The following is a 23,071-nucleotide window of genomic DNA, read 5'->3' as shown; positions in this document are numbered from 1 at the left end:
GGCTTTTTCAGGGACTCTGATTGGCATAGAGCTCTGAGATATAGCACAAAACACGCACCAGCCTTCATATATTCGGAAAAGACGAAAAAAAATAATTGAAAATTTTGAAGCTACGAGGTTTGAAAACGACAGCGACAATACTTTAATACATCTGAATGTACAATTCTGTGTATGGCTTCAAAACATACAAGGGCTGTCCTGAAAGTTCATTCTAAGATAAAATTAAGATGAAATTTATAAAAACTTGTTATTGAACTATCCTTAAAAATATATAAAGCCTTAAAGGACAATCTTAATAACATCACCATAGAAACAAGTCTTCGTTTACTGACTATTTGAGTTTTTGATAAAAATACCAGCACATACAGTTCAGTTATACAAGTAAACTGGGAAAAACTTCACAAAATCTGTAAAATGCCTGTAAAAACGTGACTTTAGACAAGTTTGAAGAGTTTATTGGATGTTATTCTGTGAGCACTGAAACAACTTTTGTAAAAACATGTTTGTTAGTTTTTTTTTAAATTGTTTTGTTGGCAATTAGTTACAGGAATATAAATCCAATTGACTTAATATTCATAGGGAGACCAATATGTAGACAAACATTTTATTGTTACACCACCCTTGGTAACACATTTGATACAACAAATATGGTGATTTGATCAGTGAAAAAATGTTTTACCCTTTCTTGGTATGGATGAATCATTTTACAGAAGTAAAATGTACATGAAATGATTTATATTATGTTTGCCAAATATTTTAGTTGAAACCCATAGTTAACATATACTGTAGAGTTACAGTTAGCATATTCCAAAGTATATTAGTTTTTCGGCGTAGCTGTATTAAGCCAGCTTTTCACCTTACCTGACCTTTGTAAGTGTCCAATAAAATTCAAATAAAATTTCCTGCGGCTAGTTACGAATGAATACACTTCATTTATTCCATTGGCTGATTTGAGTATACCACCAGAATATTGGAAACATATCTGCGTCTTTGTAACACTTTTTACTGCATGAAACAATTTTATCTCTAATGAAAAGGCTTAATAGATAGAACAGTTTTACACTCAATTTTCGACATCAATACAGTTTGTGCGTGCACCTTTTATTTTCAGAGGATTGCCAGGGCAAAAGCGTTTATACTTAAAAGCTATGTTCTCATTTAGTACTTACTTCCATATTCCTGTCAACATGTTAACATGTAAAAGTATAAAGAGCAGTGGAAGCGAGGCCTCACTTTAATGCATTGCATTTCAACCCGCGAGGTATCAAGTCAATTCGCGGCCAGTGTGTGAATGTCAGAGTTTATATACAGGTCATCACCGGAGTTCGCGGCCAGTAAAATAATCGTTATATAATAAAGACGCTATCCGTGAACTAGGTGAACTGGAATTTTCTTTAGACCAGAAATATGTTAAATGAAAATATTCAGCAATATAATTATGGTATGTCAATAATAGATTCTTAATGTGTTTTCAACAATACAATGATACATATTATTTTTTATTAATTTAACAATAATTATTCCACCATATTGACTAATGTATTAAGCATGAGCGCGATGATTCTCAATACTGTTAATAATCAAATCAAATAGCAATGCCCGACAAACCACTAAAACAGGTTTGTTCCAAGAACGTGCCTATAAATACGGATACTTCCCATGTGGCCGGTTGACTCATATGTTTTAATTTCACTTCCTTTCCTCTTTTGGTTTTCTGTTGTTTTTTCTATAGGTTTATGACCAGCAATATGTAATAATGTAAAATAAGCCGCGAAAACTCTGCGTAACATCCCGTACTGCGTGTGATGCAGCTAAGAACTGCACAGAAAAAGACATTCGCTATTCTTGATCTCATTAATTGAACTATCAACGCCGTATATCTTTTTTAAAGATATTTCTTGTTACTGTTATTTTGATGTCACCAATTTTTTAACTGCTCCCTAGCTATGGACTTGTATTTGCTAACAGTACTGTGCTTTTTCTTTAAAATGATGTATATCAATTTGTTTTCATATTAAAATGACACAATAATGTTCAAGAAAAAGCATAAAGTAATAAAATAAAGTACATGTTGAGAAAGCAATCAGACCATGACCCTACTTTCTAGTCAGTCACTGTACATCCAAGCTTAACTTTGAAATTATTTTGTGCAAAATTATTGTACTTTCTTACCATTTTTAACATCGGAAACCAACCTGTTTACACTTTATCCATGTCATACCAGTGCATGTTTTCACAAAGACATTCTACATGTGCCCAACAGATTGACAGTTTCAAGTGCAATGACGATAGGTTATGAACTTACATGTACGTATAGGAAAGCTACATGTAGATTTAAGAAGCTGTACTGTTTGCAATAAAGTCCCGCAAATTGTGTGGTCTCATAAGCAAGTAGCTCCTGATAAGACTGCCCGGATGTTCAGGCTGGGCTGGAGCTGCTCTGGCTGTTTATGGCATAAAACCCATTTTCACCTAACTCGCGTTAAATGTCATGGTCTACTTGATAATGAAGGCTTCTAAACTTCCACGTATGTGTTATTGCAAAATGAAGATGACAGAATGTGAAATGAACATTATTAAAAGCATTGAACAAACAATTATCATAAAGCATTTAAAAAGGGATAAAACATTTCAATTGAACAACAATGAAGCACATGAAACATTCAAAACATGTACTTTTAAATATATGAATTTTCTCAACAATATGCAATAAACTATTAATTATTTTAAAAAACAACAAGATATAATTTACATGTAAATATAGATATGTGAACAAGTGTGAGCAAATAAAATATCTCTACAGAAAGACTATTCAATATCACAAAAAAGTAGAATTACAATCAGTACAAAATTGAATAACATTCACCATTAAGGTATTATTATCTATGCACAATATTTGTTTGACGTCAATAAGACCTTCAAATGTAACATTTATGATAAAACACAATATATATTTTAGCAATCCAATCTGAAATCACAACCTATTCAACATATAATTTGTTTCTTCCACATAAAATAATGCATGTTTTATTAAATAATTATACTGTATAACACCCCTCATGGTTATTTTAAACAATTACATTTCAAAACATTTTTAATTGCCAATCAACAATGATAAATTGAAACTTATTTCTTACCTGATACCAGATAATCAGGAGGTGCCTAAATCAGCTTGCATACACATTTCTTCAGCAGTATTGCACATGTAGTTAAACACATATATGAAATAAATAACTTCATTCATAATAAAAAATTGCCTTTTATCTGTGGAATGGATTTCCATAATAATATTCAATAAAAGGAGTATAATGTTACTCATATGGGACAAAAACACAATACTAAGCTGAGATAGGAAAGCACGAAATAAACTTTGTATAATGAATATCTTTTTTTGTTTTAATCATTTGCCAATTCATTTGCAAAACTTCTGGATATGTAAAAACAACACTATAGACTAACTTCAAACATTAAACCTTCCTAAAAGAGGTAAAGAATAATAAGATGAAACAAACAAAGAAATTGCACTAAAGTTACAAAAGTCAAAGAATTTACAACACAATAGACACACATTTATGAGAAAAAATAGAACCAAGGTAATTTAAAAGTCTTATGTAAAATATTCACACAAATTATAAGTACCATGTAAAATTTATCACAATTATATTTGATGGAATGTAATTGAGACAGCTTAACACAAGTACATGCAAATTTGTTCTTCACTTAAACTGCATAATGTAATGCAGCAGACTTGAAATGTTGTTTTGAATGCGTAAAACATATTTACAGCATAAAATGAAATTTTGATTTGGATTTTAACAAATTGAGGTAAACATACAAATTCCAAATGAAATGATGCACAGACATATAATCTATACTTACAAAGATTGCATACACCTACCATATAGTTTTACATTTAGAAAAAAATAAAATAAATGTGAGCACAATCTATACAAATAAAACCTAGACAATTTTGGAGAACAAGAATTTGACCATCAAGATGAATATAAATTTACTGGTCTGTTTATACAACAACATATGAACCCAAACTTATTTTGTCTCAATAAATTTGATCAGCATTTACACAGATGAATCTATGTTTCATTTGAGTATTACTGTTAGACATATCTGTAATGCCCAATCAATATGGATTCAAATATGTAAGACAGTTATTGAAGCAAATGAATATATTCATAACATCTAACAGAAACTATGAAACTGCATTTGTAACAATTTATGGAAATTAACAAATTGACAGCACACTTAAAAATCATCATCATCATCTGTTCTGTAAGTAGCGGTTGGCTCTGTTGGCTGAGCTTCGTCTTCATCATCACCCTCATCCTCATAATCATCAACATAATCATCTTCCTCCTCCTCCTCCTCATCATCATAGTCATGGTGATCGACGACTTCACCGGTATGACTGTTCACAACAGAACCTTCCCCATTGAGACCATCACCTCGTTTATCATTGACTGAATGTCTGTCATCAATTTCACTTTCCTCTAGCTCTTCCTGCTCGTTTATGCTCATCTGGTATGTTTTAAGCGCTTGGGTGTCGTTCAAAGTAGCCGTGTTGTTCATATCAGACTGTATAGTACTGTACAGATCATCATCTTCCGTACTCTTAAAGTTATACGTATCTGCGGATTGGTCCTCACTGACTTTCGAGGTTTTTGAGGTCTCGTTCAAACCGGTTTCCTCCAGTTCCACATTGGTCTCACCTCGACCCTTCTTTAGATGCCCATAGCCAGCAGTGTACTTGTCCAGGTCAAGGTTAGTTCCGTTCATGAGCGGATTGTCAGTCTTGGTCATCGAGAGGCTTGTGTCGTCATCCATGTCGTAGCGGGGGATGTTCAGCTGCTGTCGGATGTCGTCTGTTATCTGATGTAACCTCAACTGTGTTGGAAAGATAAACATTTCTTTAGTGCAAATTAGCCTTAACCTGTGTGCAAACTCGAGGTATACATGCCTTTCATGTAAAACGTGGTTACAACCAGCTTAAAACAGATTTGAAAATGAAAATACACTGAATATTTCTGTAGAATCTACAGAAAAAGATATTTTTGTAAGTAAAACAAGAAATGTGTTTGTCAGAAACACTATGTCCCCTCTTGCGCCGCTTTGATTATTTTTTTTACTTTTGACCTTGAAGGATGACCTTGAGCTTTCTACACTCCAAATGTGCGGCATGTGTTTGTCAGAAACACTTTGTCCCCTTCTGCGCCGCTTTGAATTATTATTTTTTGACCTTTGACCTTGAAGGATGACCTTGACTTTTCACCACTCAAAATGTGCGGCTCCATGAGATACACATGCATGCCAAATATCAAGTTGCTATCTTCGATATTGCAATAGTATTCAGAAAATGAGCGATTTTGGCCACATATATTTGACCTCTGACCTTGAAGGATGACCTTTCACCACTCAAAATCTGCAGCTCCATGAGATACAGATGCATACCACATATCAAGTTGCTATCTTGAATATTGAAAAAGTTATTGCAAATGTTAAAGTTGGAGCAAACAGACCAACAAACCAACAGATAGACAGGGCAAAAACAATATGTCCCCCACTATAGTGGGTGGGGGACATAAAAATATATACGTGGGAAGGTCAGATAACTATGTCCATTTAAAGGTTATTAGTTCCCTTGACCCTAGACCTTGAAGGATGATGTTCACCTTGAAATTTTAGAACTCAAAATGTGCAGCTCCATGAGATACACATGCATGCAAAATATCAAGTCGCTATGTTAAATATTGAAAAAGTTATGGCCAATGACAATATCTAGGGTTTTGTCCAAAAACAGCCGAGCTAAAAATGTGTTTGTCAGAAACACTAAGGCCCCCTTCTGCGCCGCTTTGAATTTTTTTGTTTGTTGTTTGACCTTTGACCTTGAAGGATGACCTTGACCTTTCAGCACTCAAAATGTGCGGCTTCATGAGAAACACATGCATGCCAAATATCAAGTTGGTATCTTCAATATTGCCAAAGTATTCATAAAATGAGCGATTTTGGCCACATATACTTGACCTCTGACCTTGAAGGATGACCTTGATCTTTCACCACTCAAATTGTGCAGCTCCACCAGATACACATGCATGCCAAATATCAAGTTGGTATCTTCAATTTTGCCAAAGTATTCATAAAATGAGCCATTTTGGCCACATAAATTTGACCTCTGACCTTCAAGGATGACCTTGACCTTGACCTTTCACCACTCAAAATGTGCAGCTCCATGAGATACACATGCATGCCAAATATCAAGTTGCTATCTTCAATATTGCAAAAGTATTCATAAAATGAGCGATTTTGGCCACATATATTTGACCTCTGACCTTGAAGGATGACATTGACCTTGACCTTTCACCACTCAAAATGTGCAGCTCCATGAGATACACATGCATGCCAAATATCAAGTTGCTATCTTGAATATTGAAAAAGTTATTGCAAATGTTAAAGTTGGAGCAAACAGACCAACAGACCAACGTACAGACCAACAGACAGGGCAAAAACAACATGTCCCCAACTAAAGTGGGTGGGGGACATAAAAATATTTCAAATACAGAGTTATCTGGGAGATCTGAAGTTGCTGCAAATTTCTTAATTCCGCTGGGTAAGTTTTGTGTCAACTGTACACCTTACAAAAAACACAGAAAATAAAAAGTTTTTCATTAAAGACAAACAACTAGTATTCCCCACTGATTCTATGCAGGCAATACATACAAATATATCTGTTCATTATGAGTGCATCATACATTCAAGGTGCTTAAATACTAGTACATAAAAAGATCCTCTATACATTCAACATGACTCAATAAATTCAAAGTGCAATCAGTATATTCAAATTGCATCAAATACATTGAATCAAATACAATACATTCAAAGTGACTCAATACATTCAAAGTGACTCATTACATTCAAAGTACTCATTACATTCAAAGTCATCATTACATTCAAAGAGCCTAAATTCATTCAAAATGCACCAGCACAAGTGCCTCAATACATATCCTTTGAGACACCTGGTCGATTTTTGCAGCGAAACGCTGTAGAGTATTGAAACATATACAATTTTTCTCTTCTCAGAACCGCGGCTTTTTTTAAAGGTATAAACACCTACAACTTTGTTAAACGTGCAGGTTTTCTCACAACTTTCAATACTGTAACGGATTTTCGCGTTTTTTAAATACATTTTACAGTTCACAATGAAAATCGGGCCTAAAATAAGTTTCTACCCGTCACAGTTGTTTATCGTCAAACAATTATCCGCTTAAATACATCATAATTTGTTTTAGAAAGAGATGCCCTATAGCGGTTTCTACCGTATTTTTACGCTTTTATACAACTGAAAAATGAAGTGCATGAGAATACTAGTATATAGTAGATGTAGACAACAGAAGAACTGTAACATATTTTTACGAACTTGTCAATAGCAAATAAACCTCTGTAATGTATAAAAACGTACTTTAAAAAAAAAATCAATACAGATCAATTAACAATATTACTCACGATCTGTTGTATGATTTGATCTTTTTTGCCAAACGTTGCAATATTAACATTCAAAATGCAGAACTTTCTTAAGTTTTTACCACAAACATGACAGAAAATCATTGTCTATTTTTTGAGAAAACAAGAGATGTGTTTGTCAGAAACACAATGCGACCTAATGCACCGCTTTTTTTAAAACCTTTGACCTTGAAGGATGACCTTGACCTTTCACCACTCAAAATGTGCAGCTCCATGAAATACACATGCATGGCAAATATCAAGTTGCTATGTTCAATACTTCAAAAGTTATTGCAAAACTTTACTATATTAATTTTTTAAATTTTCGACCTTTGACCTTGAAGGATGACCTTGACCTTTCACCTCTCAAAATGTGCAGCTCCATGAGATACACATGCATGCCAAATATCAAGTGGCTATGTTCAATATTTCAAAAGTAATTGCAAAACTTTACTATATTAAATTTTTAAATTTTTGACCTTTGACCTTGAAGGATGACCTTGACATTGACCTTTCACCACTCAAAATGTGCAGCTCCATGAGATACACATGCATGCCAAATATCAAGTTGCTATGTTCAATATTTCGAAAGTTATTGCAAAACTTTCCTATATTAAAGTTTTTAATTTTTGACCTTTGACCTTGAAGGATAACCTTGACTTTTCACCACTCAAAATGTGCAGCTCCATGAGATACACATGCATGCCAAATATCAAGTTGCTATGTTCAATATTTCAAAAGTTATTGCAAAACTTTAATATATTAAAGTTTTAAATTTTTGACCTTTGACCTTGAAGGATGACCTTGCCCTTTCACCACTCAAATGTGCAGCTCCATGAGATACACATGCATGCCAAATATTAAGTTGCTATGTTCAATATTTCAAAAGTTATTGCAAAACTTTACTGTAAGGTTATAGTTTTGGGACAGAATGACAGACAGACAGACAGACAGGCCAAAAACAATATACCCCCGATCTTTCGATCCGGGGCCATAAAAAGTTTGAGGGTTCCTACGCCTAATAAGGGTCAGGTTTTGAAACAACGAAATTTGTATGCGTTCTATAATGTTGTAGTCGTTCACTGAAAACACCGCCCCAGCTTTCAGGAGAGAAAAAACGTGTACGTTCTAAAACGTTACAGGTGTGCAAAGGATATCAGCCTCATACACAATATTAAATCACAAGTTCTAACTTAACAACCCTTAACCATTCAAATAAGCAGTTAGACATATTAGAAGCCTCTTAGAAAATCTTATTATACTTTATTATATACCTTTCTTACTAAATTCAACCTTTAAGGCCCCCATTTCAACTCTCAGAATCTGAGGAGTAGCAAACAGCATAAAACCTGACTGCGAGTAAGTCGCAGGATGTTCAGGTTTTATGCTGGTTGCATGTACACATTTTCACTTTGCTTCTAAGTGGGAAATGGTTAACCCATTTATGCCTTGTGTCTAGAAAAAAGGCCCTGGCAAACAGCGTAGACCCAGATGAGACGCCGCATGATGTGGCGTCTCATCAGGGTCTGCGCTGTTTGCTTAAAGGAATTTCTGTGAGAAATATTCTAAATATAGAAATAAATATACTAGACATCCCTAATTTTGGAAATAAATTGATCCAATTTAGAAGGATGGGAGAGTCCACTTGGCATACATGGGTTAAACTAAGGTGCAATGTACACAGGTACTGAGCGTGATGCTCACCTCATCCAGCCGTCCCTTGTTGCGGGCAATATGGGCCTTGAACACCTGCCTCAGAGACCTGGTATAGACAACAGGGCAGGTATTTTAGAAGTGTTTTAGCAAATAGTTATTTATAGTAATAGCAAAATACTAGTACATTACGCATAGCAAATACATATGGGTGTAAAAAAGACAACCAATATCCAATATGATATCAATTCGGTATTTTTGCATAATAACATATAATATTATAAATAAATAAATATTATGATTATTATACATTCTGCTTTTCAACTGAAAATTTACAACATTTTAATTTTAACTTAGACAAAATAGACAGCAAGGCAATAAACTGAGGATAAAAACTCTAGATTTAATCTAATAAATAAGTTTTCAATGACTTAACAAAACAAACTACTGTAAATTACTGATTTATTCAAACAAATGAGTTTCTATGAATATATTTAATGACATAATCAACACAATGAATAGCGTTTAAAAAATATAAAGGAACAACAATTAAATGAAGCTATAATGAATATATAATTTGAGTAAGTAGATAAGCGAGGCAAGCTTGCCTGTCCGTATAATACCTCTGTCTGGCACTCACCTGTCCGTATATATACCCCTGTCTAGCACCTCATTAGTGACATCTCGCATGAATCGCACATACATAGCTTCCTCATCTCTGAAAAAAAGAAGTCACTTTTAATCATCATAAATATAAAGAAGTGAACCTCCAGCTGCTGGAGCAGTATTGCATTCTCATTATTAACAATTAGTTGGCCCTTTATTTGACCAATTGCCAAAACAGTACAAAACAGCACAATACAAAACAACATAAACACATATAAGAATAAAGCTAGGGTCTATGCAAAGCATTGGGGGTTGAAACCGGTTTTAAAGGCGCTCAACCTCACACTTAGCCCAGCAATATTCATGATACATATAAGTGTAAATAAAATTTAACCTCATAGCATTTAAACTCAAATTAAACAATAATAAAAGGGAATAAAACGCATTAAATTTAAATACCATTCAATTACTCAATGGTAGGAAAGAGACTAGAGCAACAGAGTTACCACTTTTTGAGGAACGATGAAATTAAACTACCAACAAGTGTCAACTACATCCCTTCTTTTAAACAAGAGAGGTGTTTGTCAGAAACACAATGCCCCTTAATGCACCGTTTTTTTTTTACCTTTGACCTTGAAGGATGACCTTGACCTTGACCTTTCACCACTCAAAATGTGCAGCTCCATGAGATACACATGCATAGCAAATATCGTGTTGATATTTTCAATATTTCATAAGTTATTGCAAAACTTTACTATATTAAAGTTTAAAAATTTTGACCTTTGACCTTGAAGGATGACCTTGACCTTGACTTTTCACCATTTAAAATATGCAGCTCCATGAGATACACATGCATGCCAAATATCAAGTTGCTATGTTCAATATTTCAAAAGTTATTGCAAAACTTGAATATATTAAAGTTTTAAATTTTTGACCTTTGACCTTGAAGGATGACCTTGACCTTTTACCACTCAAAATGTGCAGTTCCATGAGATACACATGCATGCCAAATATCAAGTTGCTATGTTCAATATTTCAAAAGTTATTGCAAAACTTTACTGTAACCTTAAAGTTTTGGGACAGATTGACAGACAGACAGGCCAAAAACAATATACCCACGATCTATCGATCCGGGGGCATAAAAAAAGATTTTACAGCATCATAAAGTTAATATTTCAGATCATCATCGTGACAGGAAGAAGCAGCAATAATGGGTGTAAAAGATCCATATAACATAGCGCTAATATAACGCTATAAAGTCAATGTCCTATGCATTTAGCCTAAAACAGTGAAAGTGTGTCATATGAAGCAATATAGAAGGGATGATGTCAAATAAATCAATGTAGCCAAGAACATTGAAAGTGTATCATATGACGCAATTGAGAAGCGATGACACGATTACGTGAAAAAATCCAATATAATTAAAGGGGCAGTACTGTAAAGTGTAAATAAAAAAATAAAAATATTAAAGGGGCAGTACTGTAAAATCGAATTACTTATAAAACCAGCTTAGGTGATTGAATATTTAAGAATCAAACATATAAAATGGTCATTCAATTAATTATTCCAAATTTTAAGAGAAGAAAGATATAATGAATCGAAAACCAACAAGCACCTGTTTTTCAGTACGTTAACATCATATCCTTTTGATAAAAATGAGTTAATTAAATTGAAAAGTTTAATATAAACATTTTCTTTGAGATATTTTAATTTGCGAACACACTCTAAAACATCTCCATACAAGAAACCGTCAGAGACGGGTGAAGCTCCCCAAAGGTTTATTTTGTCACAATATTTCACTATATATTCAGATAAAAGGAAACGTCTTGAGGGACATAACTTTGGACAAAATAATATGATGGATGGTTTAGCAACTTAAACATTTCAAAAGGCCATAACTCTCTAAATAAATCATCTCACCAGAACCCACAGATAACATGCGCATCTCCTCAAGCTTCCCATAAAGCTTCATTGAAATCCAGTCAGTAGTTGGGGAGAAATAGCCCGGACAAGAATTGCACTATATGTACAGTTTATAGAAAATTTCAAAACGCCATAACTATGTGAAAAATCATCCAACCATAACCGGCTGATAAAGTGCGCATCTCCTGTTGGTAGTGGAGCTTCCCATAAAGTTTCATTGAATTCCTGTGATAAGTTGCTGAGAAATAGCTCTGACAAGAATTGCACTATATGTACAATGGAAAATTTCAAAGGGCCATAACTCTGTGAAAAATCATCCGACCATAACCGGCTGATAATATGCACATCTCCTGTTGATAGTGAAGCTTTCCATAAAGTTTCATTGAATTCCCGTAATAAGTTGCTGAGAAATAGCTCGGACAAGAATCACACTACATGTACAATGGAAAATTTCAAAGGGCCATAACTCTGTGAAAAATCCTCCGACCAGAACCGGCTGACAATGTGCATATCTCCTCTTAGTAGTGAAGCTTCCAATAAAGTTTCATTGAATTCCGGTCATTAGTTGCTGAGAAATAGCCCGGACAAGAATTGCACCATAAGTACAGTTAATGGAAAAATTTCAAAGGGCCATAACTCTATGAAAAATCATCCAACCAGAACTAGCTGATAATATGCACATCTCCTCTTGGTAGTGAAGCTTCCCATAAAGTTTCATTGAATTCCGGTCATTAGTTGCTGAGAAATAGCCCGGACAAAAATTTTGCATGGACAGACACACAGACACACGGACGGACAGACGAAGCGGCGACTATATGCTCCCCCCAAACAAATTTTTGGGGGAGCATAAAAAGATCAGCTATAAGTGTTGCACATTGCACAACTAGTACCCATAGGAACGCCGATAATTTGTTTAAATATTTTACCATTAAATTCAACGAACAAGTTATCCAGAAGAAAAGTAAGTGCTGCACAAAAGTCAAGACAAGTCCAAATGTTGTATTTATCTAATATCTGATAAGTAAAAAAAGCTGTTTAAAGCAAGATTCGAACACTTCTCTCTAGCAAATGTTTTTTCAATCAAAGAAACAAGTTTTATTAAAGTGTGAGGAAGCGTTGTATAAAGTGTAGAACAAGAGCACCGCCTTGCGGGTGCAGACCGCTCATCTATTTTCTTTTTAAAGGTGAAGGGACTCTCATTTTCAATCACAAAGGAGGGAGGAGTGGAGGGGGGGGTTTGGGTGCGATGGTTGGACGGTATTTCAAACATAACCGTTTTAAAAAAAAAATGGTGGGGGGTATAGTGTGAGGGTGTGGTGATAATTTGTGAGATGATCTTAAAAAAAAAAAAAAAAAAAAAAAAAAAAAAAATTGGGGGTGGGGGGTGGGGGGGGGGGGGGTGGGGGGTGGGGGGTGGGGTGGGGGTATAGTGTGAGGGTGTGGTGGTCATTTGTGAGATGATCTTAAAAAAAAAAAAAAAAATAAAAAAAAAAATAGGGGGGGGGGAGGGGGGGAGGGGGGGGGAGGGCACGGGGGATGGTTTGGGTGAAGTCTATTGTGGTATGTCAGGTAAGAGTAGTTTCATCAAAGTATCAATCAAATCTAATCATAAATAAAGAAGTTATGGCAATTTTAGCAAAATTTAATAATTTGACCTGAGAGTCAAGGTCATTCAAAGGTCAAAGTAAAATTCAAGTTGCCAGGTACAGTAACCTCATGATAGCATGTAAGTATTTGAAGTTTGAAAGCAATAGCCTTGATACTTCGAGTGGATCGAAACACAAAATTTAACCATATATTAAAAGTTACTAAGTTAAAAAAGGGCCATAATTCCGTAACAATGACAACCAGAGTTATGCAACTTGTCCTTTTACTGTACCCTTATGATAGTTTGTGAGTGTTCCAAGTATGAAAGCAATATCTATGATACTTTAGGGGTAAAGTGGACCAAAACATAAATCTTAACCAAATTTTCAATTTTCTAAGTATAAAGGGCCCATAATTCCGTCCAAATGCCAGTCAGAGTTACATAACTTTGCCTGCACCGTCCCCTTATGATAGTTCATCAATCTTGCAAGTATGAAAGCAATAGCTTTGATACTGTAGGAATAAAGTGGACCTAAACACAAAACTTAATCAAATTTTCAATTTTCTAAGTATAAAAAGGGCACATAATTCTGTCAAAATGCCAGTCAGAGTTACATTACTTTGCCTGCACAGTCCCCTTATGATAGTTAGTAAGTGTTGCAAGTATGAAAGCAATAGCTTTGATGCTTAAGGAATAAAATGGACCTAAACACAAAACTTAACCAAAATTGTCAATTTTCTAAGTATAAAAAGGGCACATAATTCTGTCAAAATGCATGCCAGAGTTATCTAACTTTGCCTGCCCAGTCCCCTCATGATAGTTAGTAAGTGTACCAAGTTTGAATGCAATAGCATTGATACTTACTGAGAAAAGTGGAACTAAACGCAAAACTTAACCAAAATTTTCAATTTTTTAATTATAAAAAGGGCACATAATTCTGTCAAAATGCACGCCAGAGTTATCTAACTTTGCCTGCCCAGTCCCCTCATGATAGTAAGTAAGTGTACCAAGTTTGAATGCAATAGCATTGATACTTTTTGAGAAAAGTGGACCTAAACGCAAAACTTAACCGGACGCCGACGCCAACGCCAACGCCGACGCCGACGCCGACGCCAAGGTGATGACAATAGCTCATAATTTTTTTTCAAAAAATAGATGAGCTAAAAATCATATGTGCTTACGGTCCTTGTGACACCTTCTATTTTTTCTTTTCAATTTTATCAATAACTTTTAAGATGTTTTGTATTGATCAAAATAGGTTTATATTACTATTTTCATTAACTTTATTACAATATTTAGCTATATGATGTCTTATAGCACACAATGCAGATGTTAGATACACTGATAATTGCTTGGTGGTACAAGACACTGAACTAGCGATAAAACTACTTTTATATGGCGTTTTATGTAATTTAGGTATGCAGTGAAGTGATGGCAATTTCTTCAGTAATATTAACTAATTTTTGGCATGCAGCAATATGGTCGGCAATAATTTCATTAGGTTGCTTATTGTAATCACAATATGATGTTGTTTGTGAAAGTTCTTGTGAAATAGTTTGAACATAAAACACTCGTCATATTATTATTATCTGCAGGAACTATGACGAATTCAGATTGTAAGTCGTCAAGCAATTTGCAGAGACTTGGTTTATTAAATTTAGGTAAATGTTGTACGGCCAAAGGATATTTATTATAAAAATGTATCTTATTCATGGCCATACATAACACTTTGGTGTTCTATTCATTGAGTGCAGTAATTTCAGCATTTTCCTTCCTGCACCATTTACATGTAGTACAATATTCCTGTAAGGATGTTTCGATTTTCTTAATGCAGGCATATAAATCAACAGGAATAGGCAGTCTATACTTAGGTCCTCTTAGTAAATTTCTTAGGTTTGTATTTTGAATGAAATTAAGGTCCCCAGTAATATCACATGTCCAACTGGACTATATGCATATTTTGTAAATTAATATCGGTGGTAATAGAATTATAAGCAGGGATCATATTTTTTTCAGTTTTGTCAGTCCTAGACCGATTGGGGTCATGAAAGACCGATTGAAAATCCCAGTTAGTCCAATTCTGTTTGCTAAAATTCCCATGTCATGAAAAAGATTACACAGTGCACATGCTAACACACCCTAAGGACATTCTTATCTCAATAAGGTGTGATAAATCATTCGCTGCAATCTCTAAACCGGTCAGGACCGGTTTATTGCATGTCGGACCTTATACACTGTTCAAAAGCATGCACTTTAAGTAAACAAATATGCAGATACATTTTCCACCAGCGTAATAATCCGGTAATATAATTATGAATGAAAGTCGCCGATCTAATAGACAGAACAGCCAAAAGTTATTTTTATGGGCGGAAGTTCACATAAAATAGTACACAAGAAAAATAATACACATTGTATAAATCTTTAGTTAAAACCGTGTTAGAATCAAAATAATTCATGTACTTTATAGTTTGTTGTTGAATAACCCACGACCGGAAAATTAGATGCGTGGTTTGAAATCACTCGTGCTATTTGGTTTTGTTATTGTCAGTAGCCAACCTACGCACAGACATTTGTTTGGTTCAGTGCATGTTTGTAAGCTATTATTGAGTCGACAACGATTTAAAACATTGGTATAGACTTACACAGATTAATAATATTGACAATGATGAAAAAAAGTCTGATAAAACAGCACACAAAACATCAATGAAATAGCAAATGATAAAAGTTGAGAAAACTCGTATGTTCCGTTTAAAAAAAATGCCTAAGAGAATTTTACTTGTACATTTATTATACCACCTTCATGAATGGCAAAATCAATGGTATATATTTTAACGTAATTTGTCATGATTTTGGACATAACTTTTCAGATACTTTTTCCCCATTAATATCAAGACCGATTGATGTTGCGGGAAAGTAAGTGTTATAAGTAAACACGATACTTCTAACAGGTTTACTATATTTATAGCAAATAAGTGGTGATTCAGTATTGCGGAAATAAATGGGTATCAACTGACGCACATTTTTATCATTAAATATTTTAGAAAGGTCAATTAAATCAAGACCATATTTACAAAACTCAATTTTGATACGATTTCTTGTTTTATGAAAATGATTAATAATTTTCAGATATATTGTTCATTCTTTTAAACGGTTAACAACCCATCTATATCCTGATATTTCACTTTAAACCAAAGGCAAAACTGATTTCAATGAAATTTTCAAGATATATATGAAATAATTAATATTTAAGCCTATTTTAGATCTTGAAAATTGTGTTTACTGCATGTCATAATATCACTATTCATGCAGTCTTGTAAAACATCTTTTGAAAGTTTTTCTAGAATACATCACTGTAAATTAATGAAACATATATAGAAAAAATATTATCTTTTATTTTGATGTAAATTATTTTATTCTATTATAAAACAAGAGGGCCTGAAAGACCCAAAGTCGCTCACCTGAGATAACAAGATATTATTCGGACAATTCTTCTGACCAAGTTTTATGAAGACCGCCCCTTGGAAGCCATGTTTTTCAAGCAAACATAATTATTTTCGAACTCATCCAAGATATCATTGAGACCAATCTTCTGACCAAATTTCATGAAGATTGGACAATAAATGTGGCCTCTAGAGTGTTAACAAAGTTTTAATACAGCCATATAAGGAAAAATGCCCCACCCCTGGCGGCCATGTTTTTCAACCAAAGAGCATCATTTTTTAACACTCCCAAGATATTATTAGGATGAATCTTCTGACCAAGTTTCATGAAGATTGGACAATAAATATGGCCTCTAGAGTGTTAACAAGATTTTACTATGGCCATATATAGCCATATAAGGAAAAATGCCCCGCCCCTTGACAGCCATGTTTTTCAAGCAAAGATTACCATTTTCAAACTCATCCAAGATATCATTGGGACAAATTTTCTGACCAAGTTTCATGAAGATCGGAAAATAAATGTAGCCTCTAGAGTGTTAACAAGGTTTTATTATAGCCATATAAGGAAAAATGCCCCGCCCTTTGGCAGCCATGTTTTTCAACCAACCGGCATCATTTTCGAACTTGTCCAAGATATTATTGGGATGAATCTTCTGACCAAGTTTCATGAAGATTGGACAATAAATTTGGCCTCTAGAGTGCTAACAAGATTTTACTATAGCCATATATAGCCATATAAGGAAAAATGCCCCACCCCTTGGCAGCCATGTTTTTCAAGCAAACGTAACCATTTTCGTACTCAACTGTCATATCCAGAAAACACATGTTCTGACCAAATTTCATGAAGATTGGACCAAAAATGTGACTTGTAGAGTGTTCACAATTGTTTCCACTATATACATATAGAGAAAACTGCCCAGCCCCCTGGCGGCCATGTTTTTTCACCGATCTTGACCATTTTCAAACTCGTCCGAGATATCAATCAAAGCAATGTTTCCACCAAGTTTCATGATGATTAGGCAAAAATGGTGACTTCTAGAGTGTTCACAAGGTTTCTCTATAGCCATATAAGGAATAATGCGCGCCCCCTGGCCGCCATGTTTTTCAACGGACCGGAACCATTTTTAAACTCAACCAACATTTCATTTAGACAAACATTTTGACAAAGTTACTTAAAGATTTGGCAACAAATGTGACTTCTACAGTGTTCACAAGGTTTTTCTTTTTTTTGACCTAGGGACCTAGTTTTTGACCCATCATAACCCAGTTTCAAACTCAGTTGAGGTTTCAATGGGACAAATGTTCTGACCAAGTTTCATGAAGATCAGACAATAAATGTGGTCTCTAGAGTGTTTACAAGGCAAAATGTTGAGAACGCACGACGCACGACGGACAACGCACAATGGACAAAAAGCGATCACAAAAGCTCACCATGAGCACGTTGTGCTCAGGTGAGCTAACAAAATACATATGAGCCTTGATCTGTGAAAAGGGGGTTAAATGCATGTGCGTAAAGTGTCGTCCTCAATTAGCTTGTGAAGTCCACACAGGCTAATCAGGGACTACACTTTCCGCTTTTATGATATTTTTCGTTTAAAGAAAGTCTCTTCTTAGCAAAAAACAAGTTTAGGTGGATTAATGAGTTCCGGCTATTCTGGGACGACACTTTACACACATGCATTTAACCCCCTTTAAACAAAGCACTGCTCATATGTATTAACCAAATATACAGACACAAGTCAAATATATTTCTACTATACAACATGTTGTTAATTGCTCTTATAACAGCATCGTGCAGAGGTTAATAAATAAATACCGTAAATACTCAAAGTTTTCAGACACTTAAAAATAATTATTTTTTCCATGTCAGAAAATTTAGATACGAAAAATATTTTAAAAGTACAGGTGTTCGGAAATTTAGAGACAAAACTAAAGGCGTCCAAAAAGTATAATTATATTGAAATAAAAGCAATAAATCAATGTACAATGATTTTATTGTGATTAACTATTATTTTATGCTTAACAAAATAAATACAACTTCACAGCTTTGATAACTCTTGCCTGAAATGATATAGAACAAAAAAGTAAAAACAGGAAAACATTTTGCTTCCTTAATAGGACGAAACTTTTTCAAATGCTGTTAGGTGAATCCATTGCGTTCTACCGGTAGCATGTTTTTTTTACCCAATTATGCAAATGTAATGGTTGATTGCCATCAGACATGCATCTGCCAGGTCTTATGACCTTAATCAGGTTGTAAAAAAACTAGGGATGGCAACGAATACCAATTTTGGTATTCGAATATTCGGTCATCCTTCCGAACGAATATTCGGATATTCGGTCAACATCTGTTGGAAAAAAAGTCAACTTTGTTTACCGTACCATTACTCCATGAATTCTACTTTCGTTTTACCGGAAGTGCACCGGAAGTGACTAAATATTGACACAGCGTTGCCGTCGATAATTCGAAGCTGATTTTGTTGATTACTTTTTATTGTTAAAATTGAATGACAAAAACTGTTTTTAAACTATTAATATTGTACATCAACAATAGAACGAGAAACATAATATTACATGACGACAAAATAATTACATGACAAAACAGAACTTAAACGAATTATGTACATAGCCACAACACACTTTGAACCTGTTTAACAGACTAAACAGTCAGTCTTTTAAAGTTGCCACGTTTAAAAGTCACTTGGATCGGCGACTTCTTATCGGATGATGTCGTGAAATACTTCCAAGCAGCGGAAGGCGTAGGTGGAATTTTGCTTGGACAGAGATTTACTTTATGCGTGTAGCAATTATAATACTTTCAATTAAATGAGGGCGAACTACCAAAAACATTTCTTTAAGTATAATACCTGATTGAATATTGAGTAATTAATTAAAGTTTGGACCATACGATACGCAAATACTCATTAGAGGTTGAGTAAATTATTTTCTAAAAGCTTTTTTGATTGGACAACGTGATTATAACCATACGATCTTTTTTGTTTTTCACACAAAGCCGGCTCTTCTTTAACTCATTTAATCTTTGATCATTTTAAATGTAATTTGAGTTATTAGATCGAGACGGGTCGGTGGTTTATATGCCATACGGTCTTATTTGTTTTTTACACCAAGTTGGCTTTTCCTTTACTCATTTTATCTTTGCTAATTTTAAATGTAATTCGAGTCATTGGATCAAGTGCAGCTCGGTGTTTTGATTGCCGACGCGATTTGCACCTATCATAATTTTGACACAAAGTGTCTATCTTTGTTAGGCAATTAGCGGGATTTATGACCGGTATACTGTCATCACCATAGCGACGCATTATCGCGCGTAGCAGGAATAAACATTATGACACGAGGAACAACTTTTTTTACAAAGTTTGAAGCAAATTTCACGGATACAAAGTCTTTGAAATTACTCGATTTTTGTATTTTTTCTTCCGAATATTCGATTCGGAAAACTGTATCCGAATATTCGGTCCGGGACCGAATATTCGGATATTTGGATATTCGTTGACATCCCTAAAAAAAACCATGATCGCAGTGTCACAAGATAAGCAAAAACAGGGTAGAAGTGTGTAGAATAGCGCTGTAAAATATACTGTCCAGAGATTTTTTTTGTCCAATTGGGAAAAGTACCCGTACCGGTCCAATTGGGAAAAATTGAGTCGTGAAAACCCTCAAATTGGGAAAAATCGAGTCGTGAAACCCTCCAATTGGGAAATTGGTGAATTTGATTTTATGCTCCCAAATACTTTAAAATTGATAACTAAGTGTTTTCAAGCTGTCAATATTATATTTACCTAGGTTCAAACCATACAGCTGCATAGGCAAACTAACAAAATGTTGCATTTTCCAAAAACAAAAAACAACATTTTTTTTTTTTTTTTTTTTTTTACCTTAATTTGAAAATTTTTGGACAGCAATTGGGAAAATTGTAGTTTTTTCGTAATTGGGAAAGTGCCGTTTACCGGTACTTTATAAAGAAGGAAAAAAATCGCTGCTGTCTGAAAATTGAGAGATATTAATTATGAACGAAAACCTGCATGTACGAAAAAGTTAAGAGTCACGAAAAAAATAATTTTTGCTTAAAAAGAGGCTGTTGGAAAACTTAGAATGTCCAAAAACTTGAGTAATTACGGTAGGCTTGTTGTTTATCGCTTCATGGGCATTGAGCTTTAACAAATGCCAGCAAGGGTGTTACTATTAGATTCTCTATTGGGTAACAGTCAAAGCTGCAAACCTTTCCGTAAATAATTTAAATATTTTAATTGCTTATAATGAACAAGAGCTGTCAGAAGACAGCGCGCTCAACTTTTCAAGTGCTTGACAGTATAATGGGGAAATTGTTCATTATCATATTCAATAAGGTCAAGGTAATATTGTCATATTCTAACTGAATGAGGACCATAATTGAAACATATTGATCACTTATGTTTTAAAGAAGTGGTACATTATAGACGATTCTGAGTTCAGGTATATTTTCCACAATCTATTGAACATTTGTAAAGACATAAAACAAACTAATAAGATTAAGTTTCAAGTTTGATAGCAATAGCTTGGGTGTGATGGTTGGACGGTCTTTCAAAAATAACATAATAAATATAAATATTTGTTTTTTTTTTACCATGTTCCAAAAAAAAAAATAATTGTGTGTGGGGGGTGGAGAGGCAAAATAATGTGGGTGTGTGGTCATTTATTAGATGATATTTCAAAAAGAAAAAAAAAAAAAGGAAAAAAAATATATAAAAATTCGGGGGTGGGGGAGGGGGGGATTCTGGGGTTGGACCTGGGGGATGGTTTGGGTTGAGGCCAGTGTGGTATATCAGGTAAGTGTTGTAAGAGCTGTGTTCGTGAAACACAATGCCCCCTACTGCGCGGCTTTGAAGCCATATATCTGACCTTTGACCTTGAAGGATAACTTTAACATTTCACCACTCAAAATGTGCAGCTCCATGAGATACACATGCATGCCAAATATTGAATTGCTATCTTCAATATTGCAAAATTTGACCTTTGACCTTGAAAGATTACCTTGACCTTTCACCACTCAAAATGTGCAGCTCCATGAGATACGCATACATGCCAAATATCAAGTTGCTATCTTCAATATCGCAAAATTTGACCTTTGACCTTTTACCTTGAAGGATGACCTTGACTTTTCACCACTCAAAATGTGCAGCTCCATGAGATATGCATGCATACCAAATATTGAGTTGCTATCTTCAATATTGCAAAATTTGACCTTTGACCTTGAAGGATGGCCTTGACCTTTCACCACTTAAAATGTGCAGCTCCATGAGATACGCATGCATGCCAAATATCGAGTTGCTATCTTCAATATGGCAAAATTTGACCTTTGACCTTGAAGGATGACCTTGACCTTAACCTTTCACCACTCAAAATATGCAGCTCTATGAGATACACATGCATAACAAATATCAAGTTGCTATCTTCAATATTGCAAAAGAAATGGCCAATGTTAAAGTTTTGGGACGGACACACAGACTGACGGACAGTTCAAGTGCTACTGGGGTGGGGCCTGGGGGATAGTTTGGGTGGAGACCATTATATAAAAGGGGCCATAATTCTGTCAAAATGCCAGCCAAAGTTACATTACTTTGCCTGCACAGTCCCCTTATGATAGTTAGTAAGTGTTGCAAGTATTAAAGTATGAAAGCAATACTGGTAGCTTTGATACTTTAGGAATAAAGTGGACCTAAACACAAAACTTAACCTAATTTTCAATTTTCTAAGTATAAAAAGGGGCATAACTCTAAAAATAATGATGACAGAGTTATGCAACTTTACACACACAATTGTCTTGTTGCCATAAAGAAGTATTGCAAGTTTGAGTTAATTATCTTTGATAGTGTTAAAGTTATTTGACTTTATAAAAAACTTTCTCAAACGCCGACGGCGACGCTGGGGCGAGTAGTATAGCTTTTATTTTTCTTCGAAAAGTCAAGCTAACAAAGGGCACCTTATCATAGAATCCTGTCACTCAATTGTATCAAAATTGGTTGTTTAATCTTTAAATGAATCGTATTTTATTGCAGATGAAGTTATACAAGGATAAGAGCTGCAAAAACATGCTGATATATTATACTGTCAGCCAGATATCATGTTATGCTTTAATTCAGTTGTTCAACATTTACCAACTGTATATCAGCATCAAGAATAAACAACATAATTTGTAACAGTTATAATGATGACCCTTAAACAAGCAATTGTGGCTTAAGCCAACCATTCAATTTTCTTCACATTGTGGGATATTCCATATTTAAAATGCAGTTAAATTTCCCTCCAAATAATGTATTAACCAAACAATGTATTAACAAATAATGTGATATTT

The 23,071-nt window shown here is 34.5% G+C and overlaps 1 protein-coding gene across 2 annotated transcripts in view; it reads right to left on the bottom strand.

The window, feature by feature from the left end:
• Positions 1-3,599: 3,599 nt before the first annotated feature.
• LOC127873298 (spermatogenesis-associated protein 7 homolog) overlaps positions 3,600-23,071 on the bottom strand; it is a 63,538-nt gene continuing 44,066 nt past the window's right edge. For both annotated transcript variants that reach the window (XM_052417097.1, XM_052417098.1), the window contains exons 8-10: positions 9,803-9,880; positions 9,214-9,271; positions 3,600-4,899 (exon numbers count right to left, since the gene is read on the bottom strand). In XM_052417097.1, the coding sequence (XP_052273057.1) occupies positions 4,261-4,899; positions 9,214-9,271; positions 9,803-9,880 (775 nt within the window). In that variant the 3' untranslated portion in view covers positions 3,600-4,260. The remainder of the gene's footprint in view (positions 4,900-9,213; positions 9,272-9,802; positions 9,881-23,071) is intronic.

Source organism: Dreissena polymorpha, chromosome 3 (genome assembly GCF_020536995.1).
Source record: "Dreissena polymorpha isolate Duluth1 chromosome 3, UMN_Dpol_1.0, whole genome shotgun sequence".
In the NCBI taxonomy this organism is placed as follows: domain Eukaryota; kingdom Metazoa; phylum Mollusca; class Bivalvia; order Myida; family Dreissenidae; genus Dreissena; species Dreissena polymorpha.
Note: the sequence above shows the minus strand (reverse complement) of the source record. Positions and strands in the feature narration are given on the sequence as shown.